General features: G+C 38.4%; 2 protein-coding genes across 2 annotated transcripts; both read left to right on the forward strand.

Moving 5' to 3' along the window:
* Positions 1 to 1,615: 1,615 nt before the first annotated feature.
* On the forward strand, positions 1,616 to 13,813 carry LOC144641350 (neuralized-like protein 4; the record flags this gene model as incomplete). Its single annotated transcript, XM_078500367.1, has 5 exons — positions 1,616 to 1,696; positions 3,336 to 3,474; positions 3,778 to 3,893; positions 5,572 to 5,719; positions 12,331 to 13,813. Coding segments are annotated over 5 exons (710 nt in total), but the record flags the coding sequence as incomplete, so codon positions are not given.
* Positions 7,977 to 8,707, forward strand: LOC144641349 (uncharacterized). Its single transcript, XM_078500366.1, has 2 exons — positions 7,977 to 8,221; positions 8,452 to 8,707. The coding sequence occupies exons 1-2, from the start codon at positions 7,977 to 7,979 to the stop codon at positions 8,705 to 8,707; spliced, it is 501 nt and encodes a 166-aa protein (XP_078356492.1).
* Positions 13,814 to 15,030: the final 1,217 nt, after the last annotated feature.

Genomic DNA, 15,030 nt, shown 5'->3' on the forward strand with positions numbered 1-15,030 from the left:
ATTATTTCATGATTGACACATTTTCTTTTGTTATTCAACAACCTTTATTTAACATACAACCCTGATGAATATTAACTAACTGAAAGTCCGGGGAGGGCTTGATAATGTAGCAGGGAATAGCGGGGCTTATGAATTGAATTTATGATTATTAATGAGGGATTTATCTGTATAAATCCCTCCTTTCAGGGATTTATCTGTATAAATCCCTCGTTTCAGGGATTTATACAAATAAATACCTCAAACCTGGGAAAATTTGTTAAACCTCTCATAAATATTCTAGGCTACGACTTATCTCTTCCTGACCAAATCAAACCCCTTCTGTGGACGAATTATAATCCACATTTCCAACAATAAAGTTTTTAAAGCAACCAAATACAAAACAAATTAAACCATATAAACAGCCCAAACATTTCTTAGGATTACTTTTCCTGATATTTGAAGTCTTTCAAAATTAATAAGCCTTCTTCTATTGATAAATTCATTTCGGAAATATAAAATTCAAGAAAAACAGAATCGACATAAGCAATTTGAAAAGCTCGTTTGAATTTGTCGCCGCATATTGCCTCAGTTAAAAATCCCTTCTGCTTGACTATCCTTTTTAAATACAAAAACGCGCGTTTCATTCCTGAAAACATGACATTCCTAAACGTTTCCTAACAACTTATCTGGAATTCAGTGTCGACCTTGTTCCTGTCGTTGGTTCAACTCCTCGACGTTTCTCTCGAGGTTTTTCTTCGTACATTATGGACGCCGTACAAAACACACTAACCCGCTCCTTGCGAACATCACACCGAGCAAAACAAATCGTCAAAACATCAAAACAGTCTTGTGTTATTCAAATAAGTTTGACAAGTCACAATTGGTTGCGAAACCGTGAAAAGCGCACGATCAGGCCATTTTGAGAAAACCGCACAATGGAAACAATACAATAGAAGAAAGATATGTTGTTTACGGTCGGAGCCGAGGTTTCACTAATTAGACAGCTTTTGTCCTGCTGGAAACGGGCTTTATATAATGATCCCTCATGAATAATATCATAAAATAAGTCAGATAAATACCTCGAACGTCGGTATTAATCCCTATACATCCCTCGGGCCTACGGCCCTCGGGATGTATATGGATTAATACCTCCGTTCTCGGTATTTATCTCTTACAAACAACATTAACCAGGCGTGGGGATAGGGGTAGGGAGATTTTGGGGGAATGTTAAGAGGACAGATTGTTGATGCTTCAATGCCCATACTCTCAGTGTCTGAACATTTTCGATAAAGATAGAAACTTTAGCCAGTGTTAAAATGAACTTGCTGGAGGATAAACGCAGTTTACAAACGGAGAGGAGGAGGGATAGTCTCCTTCGCAGCCGCTATTTGGGATGTCACGCAAAAGCAGATTGCTAGATGAGGAACGACCTCCTAAACATAGGAAATTATCAGAACTTAACTTAGGGTGTGTTTATCACCCTGAGAGCATTTTTCATGAGACATGTGATAAGCTATACGTAAAATTTACAAATTGGCCAATTAAAGTATATAAGTACTGAGCAAACAATACCTCTCACAAGAAAACATATCTGCCGGAACTGAACTTAAACTGATGATTTTTTTCTTTTATACAGCTGCAACATTTGCAGAACGACGGCCAAGTTGTGACTTTCAAAAGAGATGTCGCAAATTCCTATCCTCTCTCGAGCTTCGAGGTATTTAAAGTTATTGTTACTTGATTATTATTAATATTGCCACAGAAACCGGCTCAAAATAAAGGCGATTGTTAAGTATAATTTCCATGGGTGAACATAACACCTGGACCTTCTAACTGGTCGAAACACTCGGCTTATGACGATATATTCATCCCGCGAGAGGTGAACATAGCATTTTATTTTGTGTATGCAAGCAAAAAATAGCAAGTGTTGTTTCCATCTTTTACCATCTTTTAGTTCTTAATATTTAGCTGTGTAAATTATAATAAAACAACTATTCGCCTATCATATAATGAGACCTAGCTTCACAGTGAGTTCGGCCATATGTTGTTTAGAAGAACGCCCCCCCTTCGTTACTATTCACTCTTCGTTCTGACTTTGCTTGACCGTTATACAGTATCTTGGGCGTTTTTAACCAAGGTATTAAGTATTTAGTTTTCCTAAATTTTTGGTATTCTGTATATAAGCGTAATGTTGGTGTTTTCTCTCTTTTAAAGTGTCTTATCCTGAGTGCTTGTGTCACTTTTTTTTTAAAAAAAATCTGCAGTTCTTGCGTCACTATATCCGCCTGCGATCCTGAAGAAATTTGTTTGCAAGGGCAAAAATGGCTCGATTAATAAATTGTTGCAGAGACAGTTTGATGACAATAGATAGTCAGCCATTTACACATGCATTTCCGATCTTCTAGATTTCAAAATTCTCTGGGGGGGGGGGGGGAATGCCCCCCAGACCCTTCTAGAAAAAAGGGGCCACACGGCCCCTTCTGTGGTCACATCAACCTAGTTCCCAATCGGAAGCTGCTTATAAAAATGTCATTGAAAAACCTGAATTACTTGTTTGTATTACTGTTAAACTTCCTGATCAAATGAGGCGTGCGCTGGTCACACGAAACACGTAGCTATATAGAAGAAAAAAAAAGTTCAACTTTAGTAGTTCACGCAGGTGCTGCTCATTGCAAAAAGGTAAAAAAAGGAAAAGGACATGTTGTTTTATCTTCTATACATAGATAGCCAACAAAGGCCACTATTTGGACACCAAAGGAAAAATTGTCTGCAGGAATTCACAGCCCGAAAAAAAATTGTTTACACAGACAATAACACATAAAAATGTTTGTCTTGAAAAAAATTTGAATCCCTTCCCTCCAAACAAATAATAGTCCGCCCCCTAGTTACACCAGCCTTAGCTTTGTTATCGGACATGGCTTTCAGGTAATAAATTTAGGTATTTGGTATCGACGTTTTTGCAGTTTTCGGGTACATTGGTATCCAAGGGGGGAAATGGGGTATATTGGAATCCCACTACCCCTCCCCCCTCCACCCCCATGGCTGGGCCTGTTTATACGTGACAAACGAGTGACATAAGTAAGCACATAAATGTAGGATATAAAGTGCTGGTCTCTGAAAGAAATGTGTCTCGTGGCTTTTGGCTAGAGTTCTCTAGCCTAGCGAAATCGTAACGTCAAGTGCTCGACGCACACGTCTCCCGTACTGTGAGAAAAACGTATAGCTTTTTTTTGACAACGTATTGTACAATGAAGTTGTTTCGTAATGACATCTTAATTTGCACCTTTTTTAAATTATATCGCATCTTTTTGTTGCTTACCACATACTCAGTTTAACATCAGTTGACTTTCTTTCAGATGCTTTCTTTGATCAAAACTACGACATGTGTTACTGTAACGAGTGTCATGAAGCCAGGGGCGATAAGGACTACTACACTCGCGGGGAACCTCCAAAGGCCTATGGGATTCCAGTAGGATGGTGTCGATTTGGGCTCAAGTAAATATATATATACCGCTTGATAAATTTAAGTTACATTCAGTGTTGAGAACACTACATATGCATTCTATGTTGAGAACAGAGTAGTAGAACATGTACACAGTTTTGAAATTGAAGTGCAATTGGAAGTTCGAATCTCTCTTAGTTTTACAGATGTTTCATAATTAAAGCAATACGGCTTCATGCATCAAGGGCCAACTCCAAACCGAACTCAATACTCTTCTTTGAATTGCTACTACGCAATAAGTCAGATAAGTGAGTCTGCGAATTTTTCTTCCTTTGAAACATATATTATTATTTTAGGGAGGAACCCAGAGCTAGCGCCCTTGATGTGTTTGACAAATGGCACGTAGCATTCCATGGCACAAGACTAGATAGCGTCAATGCAATCCTTGAATGTGCAGATCTTCTTTTTCCAGGTAAATATTCTTTTAGAATCCAACCATTAATATTTGCGCGCGCTCATTGAACAAAACGCATCACGTGGTACAAAATCAAACGACAAGCCAGCGATTATACCCCGTCCGATTTGATATCCGTCGCCCGATTTTGTAGGCAAGCACAAAACAAAAGTCACCTTATTGAATTCTAACTTTTAATGAAATCGCAGACCTAAAAATCACGTAAACCCCAATCAACTTACAATTAATTTGTTTGAACCACATTAACGCCAGGTTTATTAGGGAGCGGTCATTAATTACTGGGGGGGGGGGGGGGGGTTAAATTTTTGAAGAAGTGGGCTCAAAAATTGTGACCCTTTCCCAAATTGGAGCCCAGAAATTTGCAACCCGCCCCAGCAAGGTGAAAACCATTGAAAGTAGTTCTCTAGTTCTTAGGGAAGTTGTGTGCCCTGAAGAGGGGTCTGGGGGCATGGTCCCCCAGAAAATTTTTAATTTTTAATCCTCTTAGATCACTTTTCTGCGATTCTGAGTAGCAATATGATGCCGCTTTCAGAAAAGCTACTCAGATTCTTGTTTTAACTCTTTCAGCTGTTCGAGCTATTCGAAGCAGGTAAAACAGAAAAAAATAGCAAAATAGTGTGTTTCTAAGGCGATTATTTATAACGTGTCATGATATAAATAGATATGATCAAAATGGGTTGTTTGAATCAAAATAGTAAAATGCAAGAAATAATCGCTTTAGTGTGATTTTGCAACTGATTGCGCGAGTCTCACGCTCAATGCACGAGGCTTGAGAAGCCTGAACCAAACAGCTAATGATCCTTAACTTAAACAAGGCTAGGGGGGTCCGGGGGCATGCTCCCCCGGGAAAATGTTTGTTTTAGGACTTCTGAAATGATTAGAAATGCATCTACGAATGTTAAACATGCTAAAGAGTAATCAATTTATACCAATGAAAAGCAGCCGTGATCGAACGTGTAAAGCCTCTTTGACCATTTAACAAGTCACTACTCTATAAGCCAATTGAGTGCCAACGGACAGACCAGAAATTATTAAGCTTTTACATGTATTACCTATTGCTAGCTTGCTAGTCAAATAGCCAAAGTAGCTAGCTTGCTAGTAAAATTGGTAAAGAAATGTTCTTCGCAGGGAACTTGGCTCACTGCAGAAATCTTCACAATGAGTTACCTTCAAGATATAAAAGATTCAGCTTGATAAACACACGCGCTGTTTGCTGGTTAAGGGACATTACCAAGGAGGAGATGGATGGTGGATTGAAGTAGCCTAAAATATTTAAAAAGTTTATTTGTTAAAACAGGTGCCCAAACATTTGTGACCCTCCCCTTATCGTGGGTCCAAAAACATTTGGCCCTCCCCAAATGGGAGCCCAATGAATCTTAGCCTTCCCCTCAAATTTGCAGCCCCTCCTTCCCCCCAATAATTAATGACCGCTCCCTTACTCTATGTTTTCTTATATAAATTAACTGGCGATAAAGCGCGTTGTGGAAATTAATCGGAGGGTTATAAAACAAATTAACCCCTTTCTGGCTTGCTTGTTTATTGGAAGATAATGCCCTTGGCTGAAAGATCAGAACAGGAGAAAATTTAGTGGTGAACTATAATGTGTAATAGACTCCTTTGATTCGTTACACTTGTTAATCTAGCACTTTTCGTCATATTTCATTTCTCTGTGTAGGGGATATTGCACTCGGAGGAAGGAAATTAAGCGAGGAGGAAGGACATTTCAATGAAGATAGAAAACCGCCAGGATTTGACACAAAGCAGATCTTTGTATCACCGAGTGTCCGATACGCTGGAGACGACATTTACGCACAACCCAGCAGGTGGTCAGAATTTTTTTCCGTGTCCCCTTTTAAGTTTTTCTTATTTATGATTTCCGTTTTATGTATACACGCAAGCATGCACGCATGCATGCGTACAAAAGGGTGTTTACACACGAGGGGACATGTCAAATAGACATACCGCAGCGGATTTCCGCTGTCGCGTTTTTGTTCAGGCACGTTAACGTACGTAAAAATTGTAAACGTACGTAAAAATGAAATTTTACGCGCGCGATTAATGCGTCGAATTTACGTTGTCCAATTTCCAATGCCACGTTTTTTTCTTGGTATTTACGTACGTTACACGCACGTATACGCACGTAGCGATCGCGAGTGTTTTAAAAAAAAGTTGAACTGAGTTCAGCTTTTTTCGCGGCTGTCTGCGGTTACGCGGCGACTTACCCAATCATACTTGTGGATTTTGTCACATGAAACCACTTACCATGTGGATTTAAGGTGGATTTCCACAGATGCAGATGTAGAAGCACTTCTCATCGAGAAAGTCCGAACATTTCCAGCAATAATCTATAGAACTGACTACAGAATTATATTACACAAACGCAGTAGTGAAAGAAAACGCCTGGCGTCAGGTCACGTAGGCTTTGAACCGGTAATCCGGGAAGGTCGCCTCAAATCTTTTTTTACTTGATGGTTTCTTTCGGAAGTATTTATAAAATGCCTCTTGGTCATATTCACGCACTTCTTTAACTAGCGTGTGGTACAAAGTGTTTTCATGGCAGCCATGTTAGAAGAGTCAAACAACAAGATATTTGCATAAAAATGTTAATGTTTTTTTCCCAAAGGAAAAACAATTTATTGTTTCACTCCTCCAATATGGCCGCCAATAACACACTCTATTCACCAACTTGATAATTCAGGTATGCGGGCATTTACGTACGTTCAACGCACGTAAAAAAGAAACGCTTTTTATTCCTTTTTACGCGATAGTGGAAATTTGCCTACGTATCTTTTTTTACGAACGGTTTACGTACGTAAATATTTACGCGTCAGTGGAAATCCACCTTTAATGATTTTTCCCAAAGGAAAAACAATTTATTGTTTCACTCCTCCAATATGGCCGCCAATAACACACTCTATTCACCAACTTGATAATTCAGGTATGCGTGCATTTACGTACGTTCAACGCACGTAAAAAAGAAACGCTTTTTATTCCTTTTTACGCGATAGTGGAAATTTGCCTACATATCTTTTTTACGCACGTTTTACTTACGTAAATATTTACGCGTCAGTGGACATCCACCTTAAGGGTCGGCACACACTAGGCGACAAGCAGCAGCGACAGATCTCTGCGATAAGTCGCTCCGTGTGTTCTACTTCAAAACAAGTCGCTGCGACAAGGCGCTTGTTCGTTGCACACACAGCAAATTTTGACTAGTTTTCCAATTCAATACGGCAAATTTAGTTTGACTTAAAGAAGGATATTTCTCTATGGGAACTCGAAAACCTAAGGCATCACACAGTGTAAAAATGAATAAATTCGTGTTGTTTTCACCTGAAGGAAAATTTTAAAAGCGCTGAATAATAAATACAGAGCGTCTATATACTGTCCCCGCCGACACACTGAGTTTTGTTTCTATTATCTGTTTTACGTTGAAATTTTGGCCACAAAGACGTAAGTTTTATTTAGCTGGTAGTTCTCGAAAACGGTGGTAACCCAACATAAATACAATCTTAGAAGTTTCATTTTGTACGCGTCGAAAAACACGTGCACATGGAAGCTAATTATTTGATGAGAATATTGTACTTACAAATTGAAAAATTTTTATGCTTGACAAGCCAAACCAACAAACTAAAGTGCTTAAATCAAAACAAATATTCTAGCTAGTTCTAGGTAGATTTAAAAAGTTGCCAAATCATTTCTCCAATAGTCCAAATTCGCATTTTCGGTATTGGACTGGAATTAGCTTGCAATGTAGGCTAATGCGGGCGGATAGACGAAAATCGAGGTACTTATTTCGAGCATTTTTACTCACAGAATATTTCATTATGTTTAGTAGTAACTACATTTGCAAAAAAAAAATAAACATCAAACCTTCTTTCCTCATAATTTTCGGCTTTAAAAGTCGCCAAAAATGCGTCCGCCATTACAAAATTTCGTTCCAGATGAGCATGCAATTTCCCAGCGGAATCTTTGGTGATGACGTCAAAGGCTCCACGTTCGTTTGCAATCGGTCGCTATTTTGTTGGTTTGTATCGCTCTTGTTGTGTATTTCGTAGTATTGTTGGGACGTTTTGTGAAATGGCTAGTGTCTCCACAGACAACTTATCGGATCATTCTTCTGAAAGTATTGAGGAACAGTCCTCTGAAGCCTCCGAGGGCAGCTTTCATTCAACGAATGAAGAGTTTTTACCGTACGATGAAAGCTTGGAGCCTGTTGCAAATGAGCAAGAGGCAGCAGCTTATGTCGAGCAAGTTGCCCTGGAAGAAGAGGAGGAAGAAATTCTCTGGGGCAGGTTTTCCGGAGAAGAGGAGGTGGAAAACTGGTTTGTATTAGGATATTTTATATTTGTGTCATTTTTGGACGGAAATCTCAGTGCTCATTGGCCGTTTATTTATGCGAAATATGTACTCCTGTACAAATTTGTACTGTATCCTTGCAATTGTTTTTGTGCTGACCTGAAATCGTTCCTTACGGCTGGGCTGTAAATATTCAGCAGATATAAATGTGTCTTTGTAGAACCATCAATCTAAGTTTTTCCTGTCTTTGTTTCAGGTGCAAATGTTCGAACTGTTCCCTAGAGTTTGTGGTCAAACACGAAGAATGCAGATGTTGCACGGAAGTCAACAGATGTGTTGAACGGATGGAGGAGCAAGAAAGAGAAGGCGAATGCATAACTTCGCATCCCGGATTCTCAGATGTGTGTCTTAATCGCTGGGTGCTACACACTGCGGGCATAGGCCTAAAAACAAAGGCAAAGAAGTCCTACACCACCATGTTGTCTCAGGGCGACACGGCCGAGAACGAGTAAGTTCTAATGATAAACTTAAGATGTCAGAGTTGTGCTTGCTTCCTTGCTGGATTAGTCTCAAAGAAATGTGAGAGGTTTGTTATCTCCAACATTCAAATTTCTTATCTAAAATTCACACTGATGCTGTTTTAGTGGAATCGCGATTTGCTCGAACCTTGTTATTTTCGAAAGAGTCGAGCCAAGTCGTTTCACACCTTTCTTGCTCGAACACTGTTGTTGCCCTCGATTTCTTGAAGTAATTTTGGGATTTCATTGTATATAATTTATGTCCTTGAGGTATAAACTACAGTAAGCACTATTTTGAAATTTGTTTCGTTGTTGATGAAGTCCTGAAAACATGTATAAATAGTTTTAGTTTAACCCAAAAATGAAAAAGAATGCGTAAATTTATTTCATTGGCATGTTACCACTTCTAATTCTTTGTTCTATTTCTACAGGTTCCTCCGGTCTGTTGCCTACAGACAATTCGTTCGACTTGTGTGGGAATATGTTGGGGCATCAAATCGCCTTCCACTTCCCTGTTGTGTATACAACAGTATTCGAAAAACATTTCCATCTGAAACTGAGGGCTATCAGGGATATGAGGAAGATGATTAATTTATAAGAAAATAACCTTTGCCAGCCCTCAGTTTCAGATGGTTAGGTAAGAAGTTAGGTAGGTACATAGGTAGGCAGGTAGATCAGTAAGTGGGTGGGTAGGTAGAGGAGATAGGTAAGTAGATAGAGATACCAGGCAATTATTTATTGGTTACACCTTTTTGTTTAATAATTATAAGTTCTCATTCCAATAAAAATGTATAGATATACTGTTTTGAGATACAACAGTGCATTTCCTCAATTATTTTAACTGTGTGCCTCCAGTTTTTGGGTGGACACTACAATCCTGCACAAACATGATGAGGCACGGCCTCATCTCCTATTTTAATCCTTTAAGCCCCAGTATCAAAACACAAATTCTCTTTACTTATTTCCATACATTTTTCTATAGTATTACAGTTGGAGAATTTGTAAAGCGATCAAAGTATTTTTCCTTAAGTGATTATTTGTCAATTCTCATAACCTGTTCTCTTGTTAATGTACTGATATCGTAAGGAGAAATTTGACGTTGGCACTCTTGGGGCTTAAAGGGTTAAGGGGTATCACAGACCATTTTAGCAAGCCTTTTCAATTCACTCATCTTATTGCTATCATTGTTACCATGTGAATGAACAGGAAATATTTAAATCGAGATTGTTCTGTGTCAACAATTTGTTAGTGTACATCAGTCTTACCAGTACAAGTTGAAGCCTTTGATTTTAGTGGTGATTGGCTTAGTTCATGAAAGGTTTTTGCCCACTCATCCTGGTTCTCTTTCATTTTTTGTGTCAATTCACGTAATTTTCTTTGGAGTTTCTTCTTGTCCTTCCGTAAGTTCTCACAATTACCGCATAGATTTGTATTTGTAGAGACGTCTGTGGGCTTCTGAAAGGAAAATAACATGGTATTAGAATGCAATAATCATCATATATTGCCTGTTCTGGTTAATGTGCTTTTAGGAGATTTAAGTTCGTCGCATCATTGCAATACTTACCTTCTGTAATGAATTACATTTGGAGTTGTTTGATGCAATTGGAGATACTGTAGGTGGTGTGGACTGGAGGGTGCCATTCTATAAAATATACAACAAAGTTGCACCAATTTTTTTGGATACAAACTAAAAAGTAAATAATTACGAAAAATATGTATGGCTAGAAATGACAGAAACTTTGAATGCTTACCTTGTTTGGAGTGCTTGTCATGTGATTGAAAACAGCAAGAGTATCTTCATGTGTAGTGGACATTGCAGGTTCAAGGGGGAATGAATCCGCTCTGGGCTATATTGTAAATAAGACAGTATTAAAATAAGTATAACATTCATGTATTTAAAGATTACTTGCATACAGAGAATCAAAGCTTATAGTTGTAGGTGATATGTACATACCGGAATAATTTCTTCCTAGACATCAGTCAACTCCGAACCCAGGGATGATGAGCTTTGAGAAATCTAAGACGAAGAGATAAAAAAAAATCATCAGGTCCACTTTTACCTACCAAGAAACTGGAAAGAAACAGACCTTTTTGCCGCGAATTTGTCACGATTTGTCATGGCTCAAAAATCATGAAAAGGTCTATTGACATTATTACCTGGTCGTGTTCTTGGACAACGGAGATCATGTCTTCCTCGTTAAGACCAGCGGACGAGGCAGTTTGAGCTCGTAATATTTCGTTGACGGTCTAAGAAAGAAATAAAACACAATTCCACAGTTTGTTAGCCCAACGCGGGAATATTGTAAGCGAGCGAACTATTTCCTGTTGTAACCCTGTTATGAAACAGTTCTTCTTTTTGGCGACAAAAGTTTATGCGCGATAAAAAATTTCGCTTGAAAATACCACTAGCATCGTCAAACTACATCAGTCCTCGATTAATGCTTAGCTTCGTGGCCGCTGAAACATGTAAACAAAACAACAAAAGTTGGCGCGCTTACCTTTCGATGGGTTCGCGAGGAGGAAGGCTTCTTTGGCCGCTTTTTCCAAACAGTTGGAACTGATCCTGGAAGGAGTCGTCGCCGAAAGCCATTAACATACAACGTCCTTTCGAAGCAATGCTCCAGAAAGTGCTCAGAACATATGACAAAAATACCGGGAGGTTTGAAATTGGCGCGGTGAAGTCGAACAAATCGAACCCACGTTTCCCGATCGGTTTTGTTCGCCGGGCTGCGATGCATAGAAATCCCAGCACTATGATCAGAGCGATTGCTGCAGCCTTGCACTACACAGCGACTTCCCGTCATATCTCTCCTAGCACCGCAGATTTGTCAAAGGCCTCCTTGATAATTAATAAAAGTCTGCGATCGTGTTGTTTTCAGTGAAGAACACTGCATTAAATTAGCCACGTGAGTCTTCGAGATGAGCCTTTGACGTCACATCCTGTAATTCGTAACCAGGCCCCAATGAGAGCTTCAGGAACAAGACGAAGTAATGGCGGCCGTGAAATCGCGAACAACAAGGCCCAAAAAAAATTGACTTCCGATGTTCGAAACGGCTTGAAATTCGGCAAGGTAAGTAAGAGAGCCACATTGTACGTGAAAATGAAAAAAGATTAATATTCGAAAATTTGGCCTCAGGGGCACTTTAAAAATAGCCTCATGTTATTTGCTTTTGAAAATATTGCCCCTGTTAGCATTCATTGCAAGCTAGTTCCAGTCCAATACCGAAAATACGAATATGGTCTATTTCCAAAGCTGAACGGACAGGGGAGTCTCTGTGTTTAGCGGGCATTCTTTCCCGAGTTTCGTTTTCCGGTCAAAAAAAAGAGAAGTTGACACAGCATCATCTTTTAGGTCAAATCTTCGCAGCTTGAAGGCAGAACCCAGAGAACTTCGTACCGCCGGATTTTGTTTGAAACGGTCTTCGGTAAAATGAGCCGCACAAATGCAAGAGTGCTTGCTTGGCTTAAACTGCTTCTTTTTTGTTTTCTAAAAGCCATTGTTTTCTGAGCTTTGGCCTTTGGATCTGTTGGGAACTTAAACTCAAATACGGTGTCGTATCATACAACTTAACGCTGAATAACTTGTTAATACATTATTTGTTGGTGTATTTTTTAGTTTTGAAGACCCATCGACGAAGAAGACATTTGCTGCCAAAACAGTTCTTCAGCTGCGCATCAACCCGAACAGTTACAAAGTTGGACCTGAGACCATCGATGCTACAGAGCAGATCGACCGGGAGTTTAGCAATGAGGAGCTGGAATGGTCTACCAGGGAACGTAGGGCCATTATTTTATATGGACTTCTTGTTAAACTTGAAGAATGCGAAGAATTTGAATATTAACCTAAGTGGAAAATGCAGAAACGCGAAACCCAGGAATTAGGGGAGGAAGTGGAGTTTATAGTCGTTATACATGTGATATATACTAACCAACTGACCAGGGGATCCAAGGGAAGATAATGGAAACAAAAGAAAATAAACATGGCACAATCAGCTAAATTTATCTCAGTTATCTATCCTCGGGCCTTAAAGAATGTCAAATAACTGACAAGAATATGTTAAAAATTTTTTAAAAAGTTTGCGTATTTTTTAGCGTGCTTTTGTTTAATCCGTAACAAAAATTTAACAATTAGTGTCCAATAGTCAAAACTAAACAACAAAAACAAAAACAATTGAATAAGTGTCCAGTAGTATCTATTTGAGTAGTGACAATAATTTTATATCACAGTCGAAGTAAAACCAGTATATCAGAAACCCATAAGGGTTGAAACGTGTAACTCTCTATGATTCGCATTGTACAAAGCGTTTCCACATTTGTTTCCATTAAGTACCATATTTGGAAAATCAGGAGGAAAAATTAACCAATCCAAATTGCAACATTTGAATTGAATTCACAGCGCGCGCTAGCTCGCGCTCGATGGCGTACAAGCTGGTTGAATAAAATTGAATTTGGTTAAATCCTCCTGTTTTATCGTCGTAAGTAGTCTGGAGACAACTGTGGAGATACGCTAAATGAATTTGTTTAGTTTTTGTAAGAAATTTACGGCGTTAAGGTCGGAATTCAAGTAACTCACCGCCAAACCGAAAATGTGGTTGCGTGTGTCGTTACGTGTTTAAAGCATTCGCGTACAAACTCTTCGTGTTTCCAAATATGGTACTTGGAAAAACTGAATATTCAAACGCTGTGAATGCGCGTTACACGTTTTAACCCTTATGGGTTTCTGATAGTATACAGGAAAAATCTCAATTTGACCAAAGTGGGCGCGCAGATAGTATCGGGAGTTGTGTTGAATGCCCGCAAGTAGTATCGGGAAGTGTGATAAATGCCTGTAAGGTGATTAGTCAATGATGACGCAAGATAAACGAATCTTTGCGTGGTGATTGCGTGATGATGACAACCCATCAGCACGAACACGTGCGCACTCGACAACAACGCTTTAACAAATTATTGAAAACGTTGATAAAATTTGATTTCCAGCTTGGAGTAGGGAAAAGATAATTTTAGATTTTATTCGAGGCCTATTCATTTCACAAGGTCTGAAATCTGAAAGCTATGCAATTATTGAAAAGAGTTCGCGACAATTAACTCGCAGAGAAGTAAGAAATCAAGAAAAGAAATTAAAAACTCACGGCAGGCGTTTGACAGAGGTGTGAAATTTTTTCGGCATCCTTTCATTCTTAAAAGTTGATCATTCTCATGTCATTCTTTATGCTTGGGCTCTCAGCCCAAATATATATATATTTTTTTATTTTTTTATTTTTTTATTTATTCATTTCAATAGAAAAAAATACGCACAGAATAACGTAAAAATAAACAAATACAATAATTTGAAAAAAAAAGAAAAAAACTTACAAGTATAATATAGTTATTAACACACTAGATCGAAAATTACAATACATCAATACATCATCAATACACGCTATTACTCATCCTACAGTACACTCTTATTTCAAATAATTCGCTTTAACTACAATTAAATTTTTCGAAGATGTATTTAAATTTTACATTGGCTAAGAATTCATTTAATGACAGCTTTCCATTCAATAATTTCTGATTGTATACATAATATTTTGCATATAAAAAGGTGAAGTTTAACTTTCTAATGATATCTATTTCTTTGTTTATGTTATCCTTGTCCTTACCAAAAATTAATTCAGTTGGAGAGAGGGTAAGAGAGGTGGCATTTTCTTTATTAAACCATTTTATAACCTCTGCGAAGAATAATTGGCTCCAATTACAGTTGTAGAAAGTGTGAATTATGGAGTCATTCAATTCACAGTATGGAAACTTTGCGTCCTCTGCCACACCAAAGAGAAATAATTCCTTTTTGGTGACTACTATTCTGTGTAAGAGTTTGAAATAAAATTCCCTAAGCTTATTATCTCTACATACGTTTCTTACGCGACTAAAAAAAGGTTGTAGAGATGCTTGACCAATTTGCAAGTCTCTTTCCCATTTGGAGGTAGCCTTCGGTTCAATTTGTTCTTTATTTACGAGGAGCCGATAGTAATCTTTGTTTTTCATTTTGGTTAAGTTGATGGAGGTCTCTGGGGAGAGGTGAAACATAGTGCTAGACAACAAACCTGCTCTGTCTACGGGGTATGACATCGCACGTTCTACAAGATGCCTGGGAATTGCAGAAACTACTTGAAAATAAATGAGAAAGTTGCATCTAAGATCATATTTCTGAACAAATTCTGTGTAAGAAAGGAATTTTCCATCTGATTTAAGAAGGTCTCGCACGAGATAAATGCCTCGATTAAACCAGTCCCTATAAAAAATAGTGCGACTATATATGGAATATATATAGCTTCAG

This window comes from Oculina patagonica, unplaced genomic scaffold (genome assembly GCF_052425735.1).
Source record: "Oculina patagonica isolate OP01 unplaced genomic scaffold, crgOcupat unplaced87, whole genome shotgun sequence".
Taxonomy (NCBI): Eukaryota; Metazoa; Cnidaria; class Anthozoa; order Scleractinia; family Oculinidae; genus Oculina; species Oculina patagonica.

Coding starts and splice junctions, on each gene's coding strand:
- LOC144641349 (XM_078500366.1), top strand. CDS start 7,977: ATGGCTAGTGTCTCCACAGACAACTTATCGGATCATTCTTCTGAAAGT. Junction 8,222..8,451: donor GAAGAGGAGGTGGAAAACTG/GTTTGTATTAGG, acceptor TCTTTGTTTCAG/GTGCAAATGTTCGAACTGTT.